The 19,250-nt window shown below is 45.1% G+C and overlaps 1 protein-coding gene across 3 annotated transcripts in view; it reads right to left on the minus strand.

The window, feature by feature from the left end:
• The window catches only part of CASS4 (Cas scaffold protein family member 4), a 39,676-nt gene extending 23,019 nt beyond the window's left edge, over positions 1–16,657 (minus strand). Inside the window, exon 1 of one of the 3 annotated variants that reach the window (XM_083744217.1) lies at positions 16,468–16,657. In XM_083744217.1, coding sequence (XP_083600343.1) covers positions 16,468–16,503 — 36 coding nt within the window. In that variant the 5' untranslated portion in view covers positions 16,504–16,657. Of the gene's footprint in view, positions 1–14,583; positions 14,887–16,467 lie in introns of those variants that run through there. The other 2 variants (XM_083744219.1, XM_083744218.1) reach the window with 2 other exon arrangements.
• Between the last annotated feature and the right edge of the window lie 2,593 nt (positions 16,658–19,250).

Raw genomic sequence — 19,250 nt, forward strand, 5'->3', positions numbered from 1 at the left:
TTTTGTTCACACCCTGTGACTGCTGTGTTGAGCATCAGTAGTTAATGTGATGCCGTCTGGATGTTCTAGGACTACAACTCCCATGTTATGTGCTGAGTTGAATAGGATCCAAAATGCAGTAGTCTGATTGGTCCTAGAACAATAGGATTCAGAATGCAGCAGTCTGATTGGTCCTAGAACAATCAGATTCAGAATGCAGCAGTCTGATTGGTCCTAGAACAATAGGATTCAGAATGCAGCAGTCTGATTGGTCCACAGGAGCCACCCAATCCAGCCCCAAGTGGAAGTGAATCTTCAACCTGATTGGCCTACAGGAGAATCCCGGAATTAGCCAATCATGTGGGGCCCATTGTGTAAATAATGTATATAAAGCCGACATTCTGAGGGAACGTCCATTCCTCCTCATCACTATAAGCTGAATAAAGAGCATGAAATCCACTCTCGACTTTGAGTATATTTCATCCCATCATCCATGGCCACTCGTCATGCTGGCTGGGTTGATGGGTCCAACAACATATGGAGGTACAACTTTGGCTATCCCTGGTGTAGAAGATACTGGAGGTGCATAGGTGCCAGCTCCCTGGGGCCTTGGGTGCCTGAGCACCCACCAAATTCTGCAACAAAGAGGCTCCAGACACCCACAAATTTTGGTGCCAGGGCCATGCACGCTGCATGGCACTCATGGCCCCAGGCACCCACAGTCACAGGGCCAAGTTGGCACTCCTGAGGAGGTGCTTGAGTGCTACTGGCATCTCTTGGACATTGCTTGTGATGCGATCAGTGACAAGCAACACAAATCCTCTCACTGGATGGGATTCACCTAAGAAGCCCCAACAGCATGTGCCCTGTGCAAGGACTTCTACTTCTGCAATGGGGCTCCCCGCACCCACTTCTTCATGCCCCCTGAAACTGGTTTGGTGGGTGATCGGGAGAACCCCCAAAACAGTATGCAGCAGGAGGAGAGGGGGATTGTTCCACATGGAAAACTGCAATATTTGCACAGACAGAACGTTCATCATCATCATCATCACCTGTTAAATTTTTTAGTTGCTTTATCTGGCCCAGGCAGCCCAAAGCAATTTACAACCAACCATAGTGCGATGCTGAATACCACCTGCCATTTCTCTTTGTACTCAGTAGGACAGCCGGATTAGCCCTGCTGCAACCTGGACAGGAATGCAATATATTGTGCCTGTTAAACTAATGTTAAACTGGGCAATATTTTCTTTTTGGCATGGAACAAATTAATCAGGTTCCCAAGGCTCAGAGAAGTCAACAGGCCAGGCAAGGTGAGATACTGTTGTAGCTCCTCAGCATTCCTGTGACAGTAAAGCACATCAAGCAATCAATGTTACTGGGGAAGGCAAACACTGCACCCATGTAAACACAAAGGTAAAGGTAAAGGTACCCCTGCCCATACAGGCCAGTCGTGTCCGACTCTGGGGTTGCGTGCTCATCTCGCTTAAGAGGCCAGGAGCCAGCGCTGTCCGAAGACACTTCCAGGTCACGTGGCTAGCGTGACGAAGCTGCTCTGGCGAGCCAACACCAGCACAGCACACGGAAATGCCGTTACCTTCCTGCTATAAAGCGGTACCTATTTATCTACTTGCACTTAGGGTGCTTTCGAACTGCTAGGTGGGCAGGAGCTGGGACCGAAGGACGGGAGCTCACCCCGCCGCGGGGATTCGAACCGCCGACCATACGATCGGCAAGTCCTAGGCACTGAGGTTTTACCCACAGCGCCAGCCGCATCCACATGTAAACACAAGGCAGCAGCAAAGTGCAGGTTTATTGCACAGCAACTGCTGGGCAAGAGCAGTCTATCTGAGCAATCATGACTTACAGTTGTCCACAACTACTCTTAACCCCTCCCCAGCACTGTTTCCTGGAGAGGTGGGAACTGGGAACACACTCTGGATGTCAAAAAGATCAGATGTAGCCCTGTTTTGCGGACCAGCGTTGCTCCTAGAGCCAGGGCATGGTATGGCTGGGGTGGGAGCGTGGCGAATTCCAGAGCTTCCACAGCAAAACAGGAGGTAAACCGCAGGCACTCCTCACTGTGCCAATTTCACCCGGGGTTGCGAAGAATTTCTCACCCAAATTGCAAGTCCCAGGCACAGTGCACGAGGAACACAAGGCTCATATTTTTATCCACAACATTTGCTGAAAAGAAACAGCTGCTCTGGAGCATCAGGGGGAAAGCATGCACTTGCCAGCTCAGAGGATGAAAGCAACCTGTTGTTGATAACATCGGTTTCTTTTGCAGTGATGGCCTGGGAACAATGGGTGTCTTTTAATGCCTGGCTTGGCAGCGCTGTGCTTTGCCGACTGCCCAGACAGCTGTCATAGACAGGCGGGAGCAGTCCTGCTTACCTTGCGTAGCAAAGGGCTTCAAACCAACCCGTTTCTTCTTTCAGTTATTACACCCCAACATTCTGTTCTATTTTGGCAATTAAAATGGAATTCTTGATCTAGCCAAGTGCCGCATCGCGCGTCTCTCCAGACAAAGCCTGTGTACATTCGTATCCCACCCATGGGAATTTAACTTTAGCACAGAGTCAAAAAAATGTGTGATGCAACGGGGGAAGTTGTGCAATGATGGACACTAGGCTGGATGGCTTCGTAAAACGATTAGACAAGTTCATAGGTTTGGAAAGTTCATAGAGAGCATGAACTCCCCACTTTCATCATACTGGAACCCAGGGCAATTCAATGAATCTGCACCATGCTAGACCAGCGGCTGGCAGATGAGGAGGAACACCAGGGATAAGGAAGGAAGGAAAGGACAAGGGAGGGAGGAGAGGTCACTCCTTCCCCCTTCTCCCTGTTGTCACTTGCACTCATCAACTGCACCAACAGCGACTCAGCCTCCATTTTGGGCTAGCCATCCACCTCCCTCTCATGCCCAATGGTGTCAAGGAAGGGAGGGGATACTCCTGCACTTGGGAAGGATAATAAGCAGTGGCAAGGACAGTGACAGGAACCAAGGGGAAGGAAGGTGGGAGGGCAATGCCAACCAACCTAATGAACTGGATCCATCCTCTGCCCTGCCCATGCAAACTCACTCTCTCACTGCACCCACCCTCTGCCTATGCAGTTTTGAGGATGAGCTCTAATATGGGGGGAAAGGAGTCCAAATGGGTCGAGGGACACTTTAGTCCAAAAAACGGGACAATCCCATTTTTCTAGGGATGGGTGGCAACCCTACCTCTGCCTGCAACCTGCTTCTAGCTTCTAGCTCTCTCACTCAAAACTCTCGCCTTTGTCCTTCTAACTACCAAGAGCCAGGGAGCTTCCCTCTGGCACAGAGCCACTTCCTTTGCTTCCATAACGACACATACTTAGGGGGCCACTACCAAGAAGCTGGTCTGGGACTTCCAACAATTGGATCCTTATTGGATCCAGGAATTAGGAGGCACTCAGGTATTACCCCCCCCCCCCACACACACACAGACAACTCACAACAATAGGTTGGGTTAGGGCAAAGTCTGGTGTTTTGCTATTTTCTTTTCACCTGTACAGTGGTACTTCTAGTTACGAACTTAATTCGTTCCGGAGGTCTGTTCTTAACCTGAAACTGTTCTTAACTAGAGGTGTGGTTTCGCTAATGGGGTCTCCTGCTGCTGCTGTGCCACCAGCACACGATTTCCATTCTCATCCTGGGGCAAAGTTCTCAACTCAAGGTAAGTCTTCCAGGTTAGCAGAGTTTGTAACCTGAAGCGTTTGTAACCTGAGGTGTTTGTAACTCAAGGTGCCACTGTATTACTATAGAACAGGGGTGGGCAGCCAGTGACTCTCCATATGGTCCATACATCCCCCTCTTTGGCCATGTTGGCTGGGCCTGAGGATAGGCAAAGAGGCAGCAGAACATCAGTTGCAGTGTCATTTCATGGCTTGGAGGGAGGGCTGCAGAAGCTTTTCCTGCAGCTCCTGAGTGCATTTAGAAGAAGCAAGCAAAAATAAAGCTAGCAAAAGCAGTTTTCTTCTGCTCAACAATGCATTGAGTCACAGCTTAAAGTGACCCATCCAATTCCAAAGAGGAAGTCTGTGATGAAATTATTTAAAAACAAATAAATGGCCCTAAATCAGCATAGTTCCAAGGCAGCATGCAGATAGCTCAAGAAAGAGAGAAAGAATAAAGAACAGAATTTAGCCTGCTATTCAGACTCAAAGCCTGCAATGCAAGATTTGTAGATTATTTCAAATCAATAAAGCATAGGCTGACCACTTAGCCATCACCCAAAAAAGAGGAAATGCATCACCAAAAGAGAAAAGAGGGGAAATAATTTGCTTTAATTCTGGGTACCAAGTTCAGCATCAATGAACCTTAGTGAGAAATCACATTTTGAATACCTCTAAGAGGCTCATCCTAAGAGAACACAAATGACCCAAGAGTCTTAAAAGGATGATTTTGAGAGTGACAAATTCAAATCTGCTAGTATTTTTGTGACTGGATAACATTTAGCTTGGTAAGTCTATGTGTGGTGAAGAAACACACATGCTGCTTTTGGAAAACCAAAGAATTTTAATTTTACCTTCTGAAAATGCCAGGTAATAATAATAATAATAATAATAATAATAATAATAATAATAGATGTTTTAATGTGCTGTAAACTGCACTGAGATGTTTTTCTTAAAAATATAAAGTGGTATAGAAACAAATTGAACAATCAGTCAATCAATCAATCAATCAATCAATCAATAAAGGGTCCAGAAGCCCACAATGAAAGCTAGGAGGTGGATCATGATATGCTTAGCAAATGCCTTAATATGAGTCAAGCTGAAAGTCAAACATATACAATAAATAGGCATTAACCTTCTGCTTCAGGGATACTCCCTCCAGTGGCGTAGCGTGGGGGGTGCAAGGGGGGCCGGCCGCACTGGGTGCAACATCTGAGGGGCGCTCGCACTCGCAGCTCTCTGCCCCTACTAAAATCCACGGGTTAGGGGGTGCAAATTACTTGCCTTGCCCCGGGTGCTGACAACCCACGCTACGCCACTGACTCCCTCCAAAAAGTGCTGCCGCAAGATAAGTGGACAAGATAACATCACCCAAACCCCCTGCATTTCCAAATACAGAAGCCAACCAGAATGGCAGTTGACTCTTACATTGACCCTGATAATGGAAAAACATTCTCACCCATATCTAAAGGCGGCAAGATAGCTTGAGAAGATACAGGGCAGCCTATATGGAACACAAAGCTCTGTCCTCCAACCTGATGCCATGCCTTCCCATCCTGCAGCTCTTGAAGCAACAGCCTCACTCTACCCAATGGCAGGACCAGGCCTGCATAATAAACTGCTGATGCAATAACTATATAACACTTGCATGGGATCAGTCTTTCTGTGTAGCAGCACCTACGCGCTGGAACTCCCTGCTCATTGATAATCGGCAGGCACCTTTGCTGTATGGTTTTTGGCACATCCTAAAAAAATTTAAAATGCTTACAAAAGCCTACCCAGAAATGTAATGTAGACATGTAATATTATCTGCTGATTATACTTTAAAAACCAACTTATTTTTATTGTTTGGATTCATCAGAATTTTTAGTAAATATTTTATAAAGTTCTATGCAAACTGCTTAGAGGTTTTTGGTGATTTGGTGATATCTAAATCCTGTTGACTTTTGAGAGTCCCATGGACTGCAAGAAGAACAAACCTATCCATTCTTAAGGAAATCAGCCCTGAGTGCTCACGGGAAGGACAGATCCTGTAGCTGAGGCTCCAGTACTTTGGCTACCTCATGAGAAGAGAAGACTCCCTGGAAAAGACCCTGATGCTGGGAAAGATTGAGGGCACAAGGAGAAGGGGACGACAGAGGACGAGATGGTTGGACAGTGTTCTCGAAGCTACTAAGGTGAGTTTGACCAAACTGCGGGAGGCAGTGGAAGACAGGAGTGCCTGGCGTGCTTTGGTCCATGGGGTCATGAAGAGTTAGACACAACTAAACGCAAATCCTGTTGAATTAAGAAAATGGTTGTGTATAGACACTCTTGAAAAAGACTTACTTCTGTGTCCCTTCCAAGTCTATTTGAGTCTATCTGAGCATTCTGCATTTCCCCTTAGAGTCACACTTCCCATCTGCTTTGAGAAGGTACTATCTTGTGAAAACACAACTTCCTTCTCGTTGCTTGAGGGTTCTGTATATTTTTAGTACCCGCTACTAGCAAGGCAAAATTTTTACCCATCTTGTCAAATCGTCAACTTTGCTTGCAGGGCAAAGGAGAAGAGGATTTGAGAACCAAATGCAATGCAGCATTGAAGCCCCACTTCAGGGCTCCCTTTGGGGGCCCAGGAGCTCATTTGGAAATTGTTAAGAAATGGTTGTAGGCACCACAGAATGACCCTTTCACAGAAGGGAAACTGGCAGCACTCAGGACCTTGAAAAACAGGCAGAGCGCCTTAACATGCGCTTATAACAGTACCATACCACTTCAAACAGAATCCTGGGAACTGTAGTTTGTTAAGGGTGCTGAGAGCTGTTAGGAGATCTTTTACAGAGCTACGATTCCCAGCTCAGGCCCATATCTCCTGTTTGTCTTAATTCAGCTTCATCTAAGGACATTACTCAGTGAGTCGAATTCTGCTTTTTAAGTTCTCTTTAATGTTTGTCTTTTCTTTCTCTTAGTTTAGAACTCTGTGCCATTATTATTTAAAAGTATTCTTTCATTTTTCTTTCTTTTTTCGGTACCTGCACATTTAACCTCATATCAAAAAGTTTTAACAGGTAAGAGTCCGCCCCCCCCCCTTTCTTTAGAGCTCTTGCCTGCAAGGACATCTTTACAGGATCATTTTCCTGTAAGAAGTTGCTGAAGTCCTGTGGCATCTTTTATAATGCTCATTTATTACCAAATATACAGGTCAAGAGGGTGAAAAACAAGCAGGCAAAACACAGGTAAACCTAGTGGCCACTTACACATTGCCAAATAAGAGAAGATGAGGGGACACATACTTGCATATTTGCTCCCTGTCCCCCCCAGGTGGACTTTGATAATCTTTCATAATATAGTGCCCTGTGTGAGGCCAAAATTTGGCACCCTCAAGTGGACCTTCTCAACTATGGATCTTCTCGGTTTCACACCTGCTTGGCTTGGTGTCCTGTGTAGGGGAACCGCCCACACTGCCCTAAATCCGGCACTGTCCCCCTTCTTCAGATCAAACCTGAATTTCAGCTCTAGACACAGAGGTTTGACCCCCTGAGCTAGCCTTTCCACCTCAAAGGCTGCTGGAAAGATAGCCCCAGAGCCAAGCCAGGAACAGCACCAAGCATCGCTTGGCATATTCAGAGAGCGCTCCTTGGCCGCGGTTATCCACGGGACTTCTTTGAGGTCTTGTTGTGCCGACCATGGCAACCGCACTTGCAGGAAAAGGAAATGAATGCATTTCACACCCAGCCAGAGGAAGGCCGGCCCTTTCAGCGCTGCCTCTGCTCCGGAGCATCTTCCACTTTGTCATGTTATTTCCCCCCCGCCTCTCATTTCCCTTTTTGACCTGGTTCAGCGGCAGTGACTCACGCAGCATGACGACATCTCAGGAGGAATGAAAGAATGAGAAATTGGGCTCTTGTTGTGCAAACCCAGCCACACCAACATTTAAAGCATGTTCACACCACTTTAACAGTCATGGGATCCTGCAGTTTGCTAAAGGTGCCAAAAGCTGTTCGCAGATCCTTAAGATTAAAGCTGCAGCACCCAGATTCTTTTGGGGGAAGCCACTGCTCTTCAAGTGTTATAGGTAAAGGTAAAGGGACCCCTGACCATTAGGTCCAGTCCTGGCCGACTCTGGGGTTGTGGCACTCATCTCACTTTATTACAGCTTCGGGTCATGTGGCCAGCATGACTAAGCCGCTTCTGGTGAACCAGAGCAGCACACGGAAACACCATTTGCCTTCCCACCAGAGTGGTACCTATTTATCTACTTGCACTTTGACGTGCAACTGCTAGGTTGGCAGGAGCAGGGACTGAGCAACGGGAGCTCACCCCGACGCGGGGATTCGAACCGCCGACAGAGCAAGTCCTAAGCTCTGTGGTTTAACCCACAGCGCCACCCGCGTCCCTCAAGTGTTATAAGGGTGCTTTGAATGCTTGATGTGGATGTGACCTATATTACTGTTTTGGCTGCAGTATGGCAAGTGCTGTTAAAATACCTGCTTGGTTTTAAAAACCTTAGACCAGGGGTGGGAAGCCATACCTCTTTGGATGTTCTTGGACTCCAACTCCCATCAGCCACAGCCAGCATGGTCAGTGGTGAGGGATGATGGGAGTTGAAGTCCTGCAGCATCTAAAAGGCCATGAGTCCCCCTAACCCTGCCATGGACAATACTATCTGCTGCTCTGGAGTGAGGACTGCAGTATAGTGCTCCACAGAAAGACAGTGCTGGAGAGTAATTGGTGGGTGTTGAACTTCTTTCAGCCTTTTTAAAGCTTTAGCAGTTCCTGTGCCAACCAGCAAAATGAGCCTCAAATATATTCCTACTACAGGGGTGGATATCATAACCACATATTCAAGATCTGGCCCCTCCTGTCCTCTGAACCTCCTGACAGATTTTGTTTTTCATGTAAGAGCCCAACCATCCCTATGACCACTGAGATATATCTCTGGGACAATGGGAGAAGTGACATTTCCATGTTGAAATCAGCAAGAACTTTATTCTGAACCGGAAACTGACTTTGAAAGGAGGTTATCTGCTAGAATATCAGCTTGGCCAGCGTTGTGTTTTTAAAGAGTTATTTAAGTTTCTAATGTGCCTTAACAAGAACTATTTTGTTGTTGTTGTAATCCATCTGCCTCAAGAGACAATGGAATGCACCTCCTGGGGGTGAAGTCAAATTGCTGGAGTATCACAACGCCTGCTGTGGCTGCAGAGGCTGGTAACTCATAACTAATATAGGCTCAATATTCAAGCAGGCAGATGTGATTCAATGATGGAAAAGGATCTTGGATGCCACTGTTGTCTGTAGTTGCTGATGAACACTGGTGACAGCTTCAAGAGTGAAGCTGCACCAAAATTCCACACGTATTTTGCCATTTGGCGGATTTATTACATTTAAAACCAGCATTTTAAAATGTATTTATCAAATTTTGTTGGGGATGTCTGATACGTAGCAACACTTGGCCCAAAGACTCTTGACATCATTTAAATCAGGCATAGGCAAACTCCGGCCCTCCAGAAGTTTGGGACTACAATTCCCACCATCCCTAGCTAACAGGACCAGTGGTCAGGGATGATAGGAATTGTAGTCCCAAACATCTGGAGGGCCAGATTTTGCCTATGCCTGCTTTAAATCAATGATTCTAACTTCCCAGATTCAAGCAATCTCATTCCTTCTAACAGAAACAATGAATTTTTTTGCCTCTGTGGAACATTTCCAGGTTCTGCCTTATATTTGCTATGGATTGATGGGAGCTCTTTCTACCTGCTGCTAAAGTCTGAAGAGTTGTTGTTTTCCTGGAATCCAATAACTGGCTCCTCCATCTCAATCAATTGTTGCAAGCTGAGTAGTTTATTTTATTCCTTCTCTGCCTTAATGCCTACTAAACTGTTGCTTTGCCTGCCTGCCTTCAGGCCATGCAAGAATTTGCCTTGTACCATGTCAAACCATTGCCCCATCTAATCTTCAAGGCTTCAGGTCCTTCCCTGTGTCATTTCCTAATCCAAACCTACCTGGAGCTTCCCACATTTCAAACATATACATAGATCACCTGTATGACCAGTTAAATTTATCAGAGCAAGCCTGGAGCCATGGAGAGAGGCTGCCAATCAAAATAGACACTATTGGACTGGATGGATCAATGATTCAGAAAAATTCAGCACCATACAGGTAGAGGAACGCAAGCTGAGAAAGGCAGTATAGGTCTGATTTACACATGCATGTACATATATGCATGTGCATCAATTGACATCTTATCATTAAATGAGTTATCACTTGATGCTGCACATGAGCTCTCTATGGGAAAGCATTGCACTTGAAGCATTTGGGAAAGGGCTGTAGCTCAGTGGTAGAGCATCTCCCCAACCCCTGACATCTCTAGGTAGGGCTGGGAGAGAGCCCTGTCTCAAATTCTGGAGTGTCACTGCCAATCAGCGTAGATGGACCAATCAGTGAGCCAGATGGACCAATAGCTTGACTCAGTATATTGTCCCATGTTCCTGTCTCACACCTTCAGAGCATCACTTGAGCTCTATTTAGGCATTCCACTTAAGGGTTAAATCAACACATGATGGGGTAAAGCATGGGTAGGAAAACTAAGGCCGGGGGTGTGTGGATCTGGCCCAATTGCCTTCTAAATCCAGCCCATGGATGGTCCGGGAAACAGCGTGTTTTTACATGAGTAGAATGTGTCCTTTTATTTAAAATGCATCTCTGGGTTATTTGGGGGGGGGCTGTCTGGTGTTTTTACATGAGAAGAATGTGTGTTTTTATTTTAAATGCATCTCTGGGTTATTTGTGGGGTATAGGAATTCGTTCATTCTCTCCCCCCCCAAAAAAATATAGTCCAGCCCCCCAAAAGGTTTGAGGGACAATGAACCGAGCCCCTGCTGAAAAAGTTTGCTGACCCCTGCGGTAGAGGGACTGTTCCCAGCAGGCCCAGCCCCATGTTCCACCCCAGAGTCACCCCTCCCTCTGGCCCAAAAGTTTTATACACCAACAACTCTCATAAAAATCGGCTCCAAGCAACCAGGTTTGTCATCCACCAAGTCCTGCCAATTTGCGCTCAACCATAATCGTCTCTGCTCCTATCCTCAGAACAATGGCACTGTGATGATTACCCACACACCTGTACAGCTAGGGTGGCAAATATTTCCATCCTTGGTGGGCCAGATCCTGCACCCCCAATGAGGCACTCTGATGGGTAAGTGGGTTCGGCCACCTGTCAACATTGGTTGACCCATATTTCCTTTGCAGTGTGACTTGAATTCAAGCAAGATCCCCGCTAATTAATTATCCAATACAACTCCAATCCGCTACACTCCATAGTGTGACAACATACTCACAACTGACTTGGAGCAGTTAGCTCCTGCTCCCAAAGACCTTTCATCTACCGAAGATGAAAGAAGATTCCACCTAAAGATTCCACCTAAACATTAGGAAGAACTTCCTGACAGTAAGAGCTGTTTGACAGTGGAATTTGCTGCCAAGGAGTGTGGTGGAGTCTCCTTCTTTGGAGGTCTTTAAGCAGAGGTTAGACAACCATATGTCAGGAGTGCTCTGATGGTGTTTCCTGCTTGGCGGGGGGTTGGACTCGATGGCCCTTGTGGTCTCTTCCAACTCTATGATTCTATGATTCTAACATGAATTGCACTGCCACCCAGAATCCATGGGAATAAGCATTTGGGGATTCCACCAGGACTGCAACAAGAAGATTGTCTCACCTCTTATATATCCCATTGATCACTTGTGCTCTAGAGATGAGGGCCTCCTGCAGACACCATGTTATCAGGAGTTTCATTCTGCACAGTATAGGAATTGTCCTTTAGTGTTATGACATCTGCCCTCTGGAATTCCTTCCTGTTAAATATTAGACATTTCTGTTGCCTTTTCTGCATCTGCTGAAGACCTTCCCACATTCAACAAGCCTTTTAAACTGAGATCTTTCCCAGTCTGCATCTGTATTGGAATTGTATTGGAGTATGGATGTATTCACTGTTGTTGTTTGCCACCCTGGGAGGATGGCCAGGATATAAATTTTACAAATAACAGTAAGGATAAAGATGATTGAGGTCATCTTCAAAGGCCCTTCCCTGAGTACCTCTGCCTTATAAGTGATCAAAGAGAGGGTCTTTTTTATTCATCTCCCATCTTTTGGAACAATCATCCCTGAAAAGCTTGCCTTGAACTAGGTGAAGACATTGCATTCTAACATGCCTTTTAATGTGTTATTTAAATTTATTTTGCTACTCATATGTTTTCCTCAGAGCTATGTTTAATCTATTATTTGAATAGTGTATGCTCGTTTGCTGTTAAAAAATATGTAGTGATATCTCTCAGGTGTCCTGGAAGTAGAATTGCTGAAGGGCATGGTATAATCTTTTAAAACAACTGTATAATTTATACTCCACTATCAACCTGAATTAGACAAATCTATGTAGCAGGTTCACTTTCTGGACACCCCATTACAATTATGCAATGGCTGTAGAACCGCTACCTTATGCCTGATTTGAAAATGCTGCTCACCAGCAATAGACCACCTAACAGAAACCCAGAAGTCAGTGAGAGAACATTTCAGTCTCCTAGGCTAGTCTCCCCTCAAATTCACCACACTATTTGTTTGTTTGCTTTTGGTCATTTATGTCCCACCTAATCGCTAAAGTTTCTAACTACTAATGCAACAAAAGACTTTGAAGGAAAGCTCAGTATTAAACTGCCATGTCGATTAAGGTCAATTCGGCCTTAATCTAGATTACGGGCCTCTTTCCCACAACATGTCCTTAATTACCACAGTATAGCTAGAAAGATGGCATTATCTTGAGCGATTATCACATCAACAGCATCATATCGCATTATTGTATTATCGCCATGCCTGCTGTGGTGAATGGGTCGACCCGTTCTTGTCTTGTATACATTTGGGCATTCCATAAAAATGCCACAGATCTAATGCTTCCCTTTGTAATTCATGACTCTAGTATTTACAACCCCCTGACACCATTTTTCTGCTTCAAATTATGGATATTAGTTTAGCACGGATAAACCTTCAGCATCTGACACACTGGGTTTTGTAGTCCACAAAAGCTTATTCCACAATAAATATGTTAGGTTCACATCCACACCATAACACATGGTTTTCTCCAAAGAATCCTGGGAACTGTAATTTACTCCTCCCAGAACTACAATTCCCAGCACCCTTTAGTTCCCAGGATTCCTTGGGGGGAGCTATGCATGTTAAACTTGCTTTAAATGATGGTGTGGATGTGACCTGAGACTTTTAGGTACCACAAGATTATTTATTGTTTCGCTGCAACATAGCTACTCCTCTGGAGTGGACAGAAGTTGCTGTTTAAGCTGCTCAGCTATGAGCAAACAAACACAAAGTCCTTGTTGAGATTCCCAGACAAGTCAAACTGAAACAGCACCCTGAACTGCCATCACTTTATGTTTGACAAGACCCATTTAAAGGCAGACTGGCATGTAACAGTTTTAAAAGTTTGCAATTAAAAGGCTGTGTTGGAATACTGTAGATCTGTAAATGTTTGCTATTTACTTTTCACTTTATGGCAGCAAACTTGTGCATTCTTCCTTGCCAGTAAATCCCGTAGAATAAAATTATAAAAGAGACTTGCAGCATCTTAAATTTATTATGGTGTATGTTTTCATGGACTAGAGTCCACTTCATCAAATATATGAAGCATTGCCCTAAATTGGCAAGTACAGTGGTACCTCGGGTTACAGATGCTTCAGGTAGTAATAGGGAAATGAAATGCAAAAAAGAAAAAAAAGAAAAAAGACAATAGATTGTCATTCTAATAAATTCACCATCTAAAGCAGTGGTTCCTAAACTTTTTTGGGGTCACAGTCCCCTTTGAGAATCTGATGCAAGCTTGGATCCCCTCTCCAGAATAATGAACTTAAACACACGCACACAACATTTTGCATACAATATATCTTGTTGCATGGAGGTGGGGTGGGGTCAGAAAGTTTTTGTGCATCAGTGAAGACAATACTAAACTAGGGGGACCAGTGGTCTGGCTCAATACAAGGCAGCTTCCTATACTCATTCTTTGCAACAACTGATCAGTAAGCTGCAAGCAGTAGTCTGTCCACCCAGCAAATGGTCTATGTGAAAGAAAGATCATATTGGGTACACTTTGGACAGATTCAGGACCACAGATCCCTGGTAGAGCACCTGCCTCGAATTCAGAAGTTCTAGCCTTAGTGTCTCCAGGTAAAGTTGGGAAAAGCTGCTCCCAGAAATCCTGGAGAGCCGCTACGACTCAGAGGAGACGGTGCTGAGCTAAATGGACCAGTATTCTGATGATGCTGTACAAAGCAGTTTCCTATCTTCCTCCCAAGCAGTTCCAAGTAGTCTTTCTCAAAATAAAGGGTGGGTGAGGCATTTCTGATTGCCACAGATGTTCAGAAATACATTTCAACTCATATAAAAGATTGTCAAAGTAAAATTGAGCAACTGAACACCCAGCGTATCTTTTCTACAAGAGTGCGAGGGCATTCAAAGAGCGGTTGTCTCCCCAAAACAATCACACACACAAACCTCCTCTCCGTTCTCGCATATATCAGCTTCTCTTTTCAGAAATCAAAGCTGCAACCCTAAGAACTCTTACTAGAGAGGAAGCCCCACTGAGCTCTGTGGAATTTACACCTGAGTAAGCATGTTCGTTTATGGACTGAATCGTAGGGGAAGGGTGAGGGCAGAGATGCATGATTTTCAAGTACCGGCATTCACCAATGACATGAAAAACAATGACAGCATCTACAGAGGAGATGCCCCCAAAGTGTAGATACACCATATAAAATAATTTCATTTTAAAAATAAACCAAATCTTCAAATAAATGCCGCTTAGAGACAACAATGCCCCAGCCCCATGAAAACAGAACAGAGCTCAAGGAAACGTCCGCTACACTCACGTTGACTTTCATTTTGCTGTTTTCAGCTGGGAGCGTCTACTCGTCCATCATCCAAATCGCACCCTCCAGATAGACTCTCTTATTCCTGTCTCTGTTTTTTTCTGTTGTCAAAAGGGGGCAAACAATCAAGCTGGTCTGCAGCACGGCAAGGTTTCCGTGCAGACCTTTTGTGCAGCCTCCTTGCATGGGGAAGTAGCTTTCGAGTGAAGCGAGCAGCCCTCGGGGATGAAAGGCGAGGAGCTAATCGCGCAGCAAATTGCCTTCCAGCGCAGCAATTGGCTTGTAGTTATCTCCATGCAAATGAGGACATCCCATGATCTCCGCCACCCCAGAGGATTTTGGTGCCTCTATAGTGTCAAGGGGGTAAAGGAAGGGGGTGAAATAAAAGCCAAAACAGCGAGTGTTCTTGTTCTTAGATCTCCCACACTTTAGAAACAGCACATCACTGACTATAATGCAAAAAATAAAATAATGTCTGAGCAGGGCAGATTTGGAGGATGTTTTTCCAGCAGGCTTGCAAGAACCCAGCTGATGTTTCAAGGTTCGGTCTTGGGCTATGGTGGCGGCTTTGAATTATCCGAGCTCACTCCACCGAGACTGTCCTGCCTCACTGAACCCTCTTCAAACTACAAAAACAAAGGCTTCGTAATGGCATCGCTTTAGAGGCACACACAGAGAAGGAGAATCGCAAAGAACAAAGCACATTAGCCCCACGAAAATGAAATACTTTCACTGGGGCCCGGCTATTCAAATTGACCATCTGGTCTCCTTGGCTAGAATCTGCTGCTTAATCACTTTTTAACATGCACCGGTTCTGTGCAATGATTCCCCCCCCCCCCCGTCCACCGCCCCCGGTTCCTTTTACTCATCATCACCCTTTCCCTTTGTCTTTTGAATTAGACCTTCCTCTTTTCAGAGAAACAATATTTCTGAGAATAAAATGCACACACACACTAGCAAATATTCACTTTACGGTGCCAATATGGCACTACCTTTAACGCAAGACAGGCTATGGGGAACCTCCAGGTTTACAGAAGTACAGTGGTACCTCGGGTTACAGATGCTTCAGGTTACATACACTTCAGGTTACAGACTCCGCTAACCCAGAAATAGTACCTCAAGTTAAGAACTTTGCTTCAGGATGAGAACAGAAATCGGCCGGCGGCGCAGCAGCAGCAGTGGGAGGCCCCATTAGCCAAAGTGGTACCTCAGGTTAAGAACAGTTTCAGGTTAAGAACAGACCTCCAGAATGAATTAAGTTATTAACCCGAGATACCACTGTATGCAAAATCTTTTGGGGAGGGGGCAGAACCCTCAAAGAGGGAAATTCCCTGAAACAGTCCAATGGGGACTCAGTGGCCACAGTAGACTGACCGATTCTTGAGAGGGCCCCCTGCCCCACAGAAAATCCATGTTAGAAGAGAGCATAGTTCACTGGCTGGAACTGTGACCATGAGCACTCCAAACTACAACCACTACAAAGAGAATTTCTTCAACAGTTTTTCTTAGGCCAGTGTACAAGGACAAATGCAGTTGTGTTCATTTCTGCCCTGTTTGTTTCTGAACATATTGGCAATAAAATAATAATTTAGATTTCCTCATTGCATCCTACCAGATTTACAGTGCAATCCTATATATGTCTACTCAGAGGTAAGCCACTCTCATATGTGTGGGTATTGGAAGGATACAAATTAATTTTATACATGCTTACTCAAAAGTTCCACTGAGTCCAATGTAGTTTATTCCCAGGAAAGTGTGCATTGGGTTTCAACCTCACACTTACATGGGAGTAAGTTGCAGTGTAGAACTTACTTTTGAGTAGTCATCAATAGGCTTGATCTTTTACTCTCTTAAATTCCATCACATTGTTCTCTGCTGACCTACCTTTGCAAATCTGCTACGTCCAATATTTCTATCCATAGTTGTTACCAATAACTGTTGCCCCTTCCTATATCATCATCAGCCATCAAAGCTTTCGTTTTGCAAACTTCTGTGTATGTCACAAAATATATATTTCAAGAAAAAGAATCCAAAATAATATTCTTCAGAAAGCACTGGTGGGGGAAAATGAACAAATGTTCCTGGAAAAAAGGAATTTCTAAGGCCACAGACAATCAGTACAAAGCATGAGAGAAGGGACTCAAGTTTCAAAGTGAGGTTTGTTCTCATGACAGTCTTTCTGCAAATAACCCACACACAGGAAAAAGACACACAATATTTTCGCTTTGCTTCATCTTCCTGTGGTTCCTATTTTAGACAGATGATAGGAGGAACAGCCTGACTTGTTAGCTACAGGCGTCTTTTAAAAAACTTTGTGCATCAGGTGCTTGACTTCCAGAATGGGACAACACAACAGTCACATCTTTTAAAAGAGCATTTTTCTTGATGGACGAAGCTGGAAATGCCACCAGGGGCTGGGGAACATACTGATTCCACCCCAAACGATTTATATACAGCACAATTGCAATTTACACAAGTCTCTTGGTGGAGGTTAGGGGATGGGCAGGAGAAAAATGTTACCAACAAAATTACGAGTTTGTCTGCTCCAAGGGAAGTCCCAGAGAGTTCCAATAAAGCAAGGATCAGTTAGCGAGTAACTAGAGGGATCAATGGGACGCGGGTGGCGCTGTGGGTTAAACCACAGAGCCTAGGACTTGCTGATCAGAAGGTTGGCGGTTCGAAACCCAGCGACGGGGTGAGCTCCCGTTGCTCGGTCCCTGCTCCTGCCAACCTAGCAGTTCGAAAGCCCGGTGGGAAGGTAAACGGCGTTTCCGTGTGCTGCTCTGGTTTGCCAGAAGTGGCTTAGTCATGCTGGCCACATGACCTGGAAGCTGTACGCCAGCTCCCTCGGCCAATAAAGCGAGATGAGCGCCGCAACCCCAGAGTCGGTCATGACTGGACCTAATGGTCAGGGGTCCCTTTACCTTTTAGAGGGAACAATGTCTCTCCACAACTATTCCACTCGGCCCAAATGAGGACTTGGTAAGACCTCTCTGAATCCAACTGTGTCGGGAAATTTCTAGGCAACCTCCAGTATTCCATTTTCAGCCAAAATGCTTGAGCATGTGACCACATCTCCACTCTAGGTTTTTCTGTGTGGTTCATCTAGAGCGATTTCAAAAGGGCCAATCCACCCCTGAGGCAGTCACCTTAGGCAGCAGATTGGGGAACAGTTGGGAGAGGTGGCAGATATGGGTCCATGCCACTCACCGCACCCTTGGCTTGTCACCCACCTCCTTCTCTGCCTGCTGCAAGTGGTGGTGCCTTCAGTGTGGCAGCTTTGATGGGCTTTGGGAAAGGTAGCTTTAGTGGGCAGTGCCGTTTTCTGTTTCGCCTCAAGTAGCAAAACGTCCTGGGACAGCTCTGCATTTCAATTTGGTTTCAGGCCCACTTATATGACTGAGACAGCTTTGGTCCCCTTAGTAGGTAGTTTATGCTGGGAGTAAGATGGGGGTGGGGAGTGTTGCCACGTTGGTCCTCTTACCAGCTTTTAATACCATCAGCCATGGTATAAATCTGGTTCTCATGGCTGGGATGGGACTAAGTGGCACTGTTTTGTGGTGGTTCCAGTCCTTCCTGGAAGAATGGTTTCAGAAGGTAGTGCTGGGCGACTCATGTTTGGTGCTTCAGCTATTTGCCCATGGTGTGGGTGGCTAGTCACATACTCTCAGTTGATGATTTTACAGTTACCTCATATTAAATGCAGGAATGAACAGGGATGCTTAAAAATTTCCCTGTAAGTCAATAACAAGGGTAGTAGAAGCTCCTTAATGACCTAGCTCCTTTATTCATGGGTTGTAAAAATTACCGAAATAACAAATTATAAGGATTTTGAATACTGTACCAAAAAAGCCCTATATAAGTGCTAACAACCCAATTTAATTACTCACAAGTAATTCCCATTAAATTCCCTGGGTCTCACTCCGATGTATGAATGCAAAAGACAGTACCCAATTATTATTTTCTCGTAGCAGGCCTCAGACTACTGCAAAGCAACCTCATATCTGTAGACAAGACAAAGAATGGGTGATCAATCAAGAAGGGCATCCAGCCAATTCCCACATGCGCAATAAAATCCCTACCCCTTCTGGCCAATTCAACTCCAATAGGTTGATGTTTCAAGGTATGAATCCCAGTCAAGATTTCTCTCTTAGTGCATAAGCCACAGCACCCAAAATAGTAAATTGGTACCAAGTGTGCTGATTTTTTATTTTTTTTGCAAGATCTATACCTCAAGCAATTGGAAAACAAGTGGTGACCTTGGAATTCTCACTGTCTTATGTGGGATTTATTTTACTTTATTGGTTTCCTGGTCCTAGTTCCTTTTTTGACAAAGAGCTGTGGGAATACCCTAGTTTATAAAATTATAAAATATGACTTATAATACCCCACATCATATATTCTCCATCACTGGAAAGCTCTCCCCTTCAAGATTCTTTGGGACAAAATGTATTTCCCCCCCACAAAGCACTTTAATGAGCAATGACCTCAGTCCTTAGGCAGCCCAAAATAAACATTGGGTCACTTCAAATGACACTACCAGGGGAATGCCCCCCCCCGACCCATGACATGTCATCAGAGTTGAGTCTGGCCCACTGGTTTCTGCTTGTGCAAGTCACTGTCAACTAGAGCAACTTCGCAAGAAACATCACTATTTCACAGGTCAA

Source organism: Podarcis gaigeae (genome assembly GCF_964106915.1).
Source record: "Podarcis gaigeae genome assembly, chromosome: 6".
NCBI lineage: Eukaryota > Metazoa > Chordata > Lepidosauria > Squamata > Lacertidae > Podarcis > Podarcis gaigeae.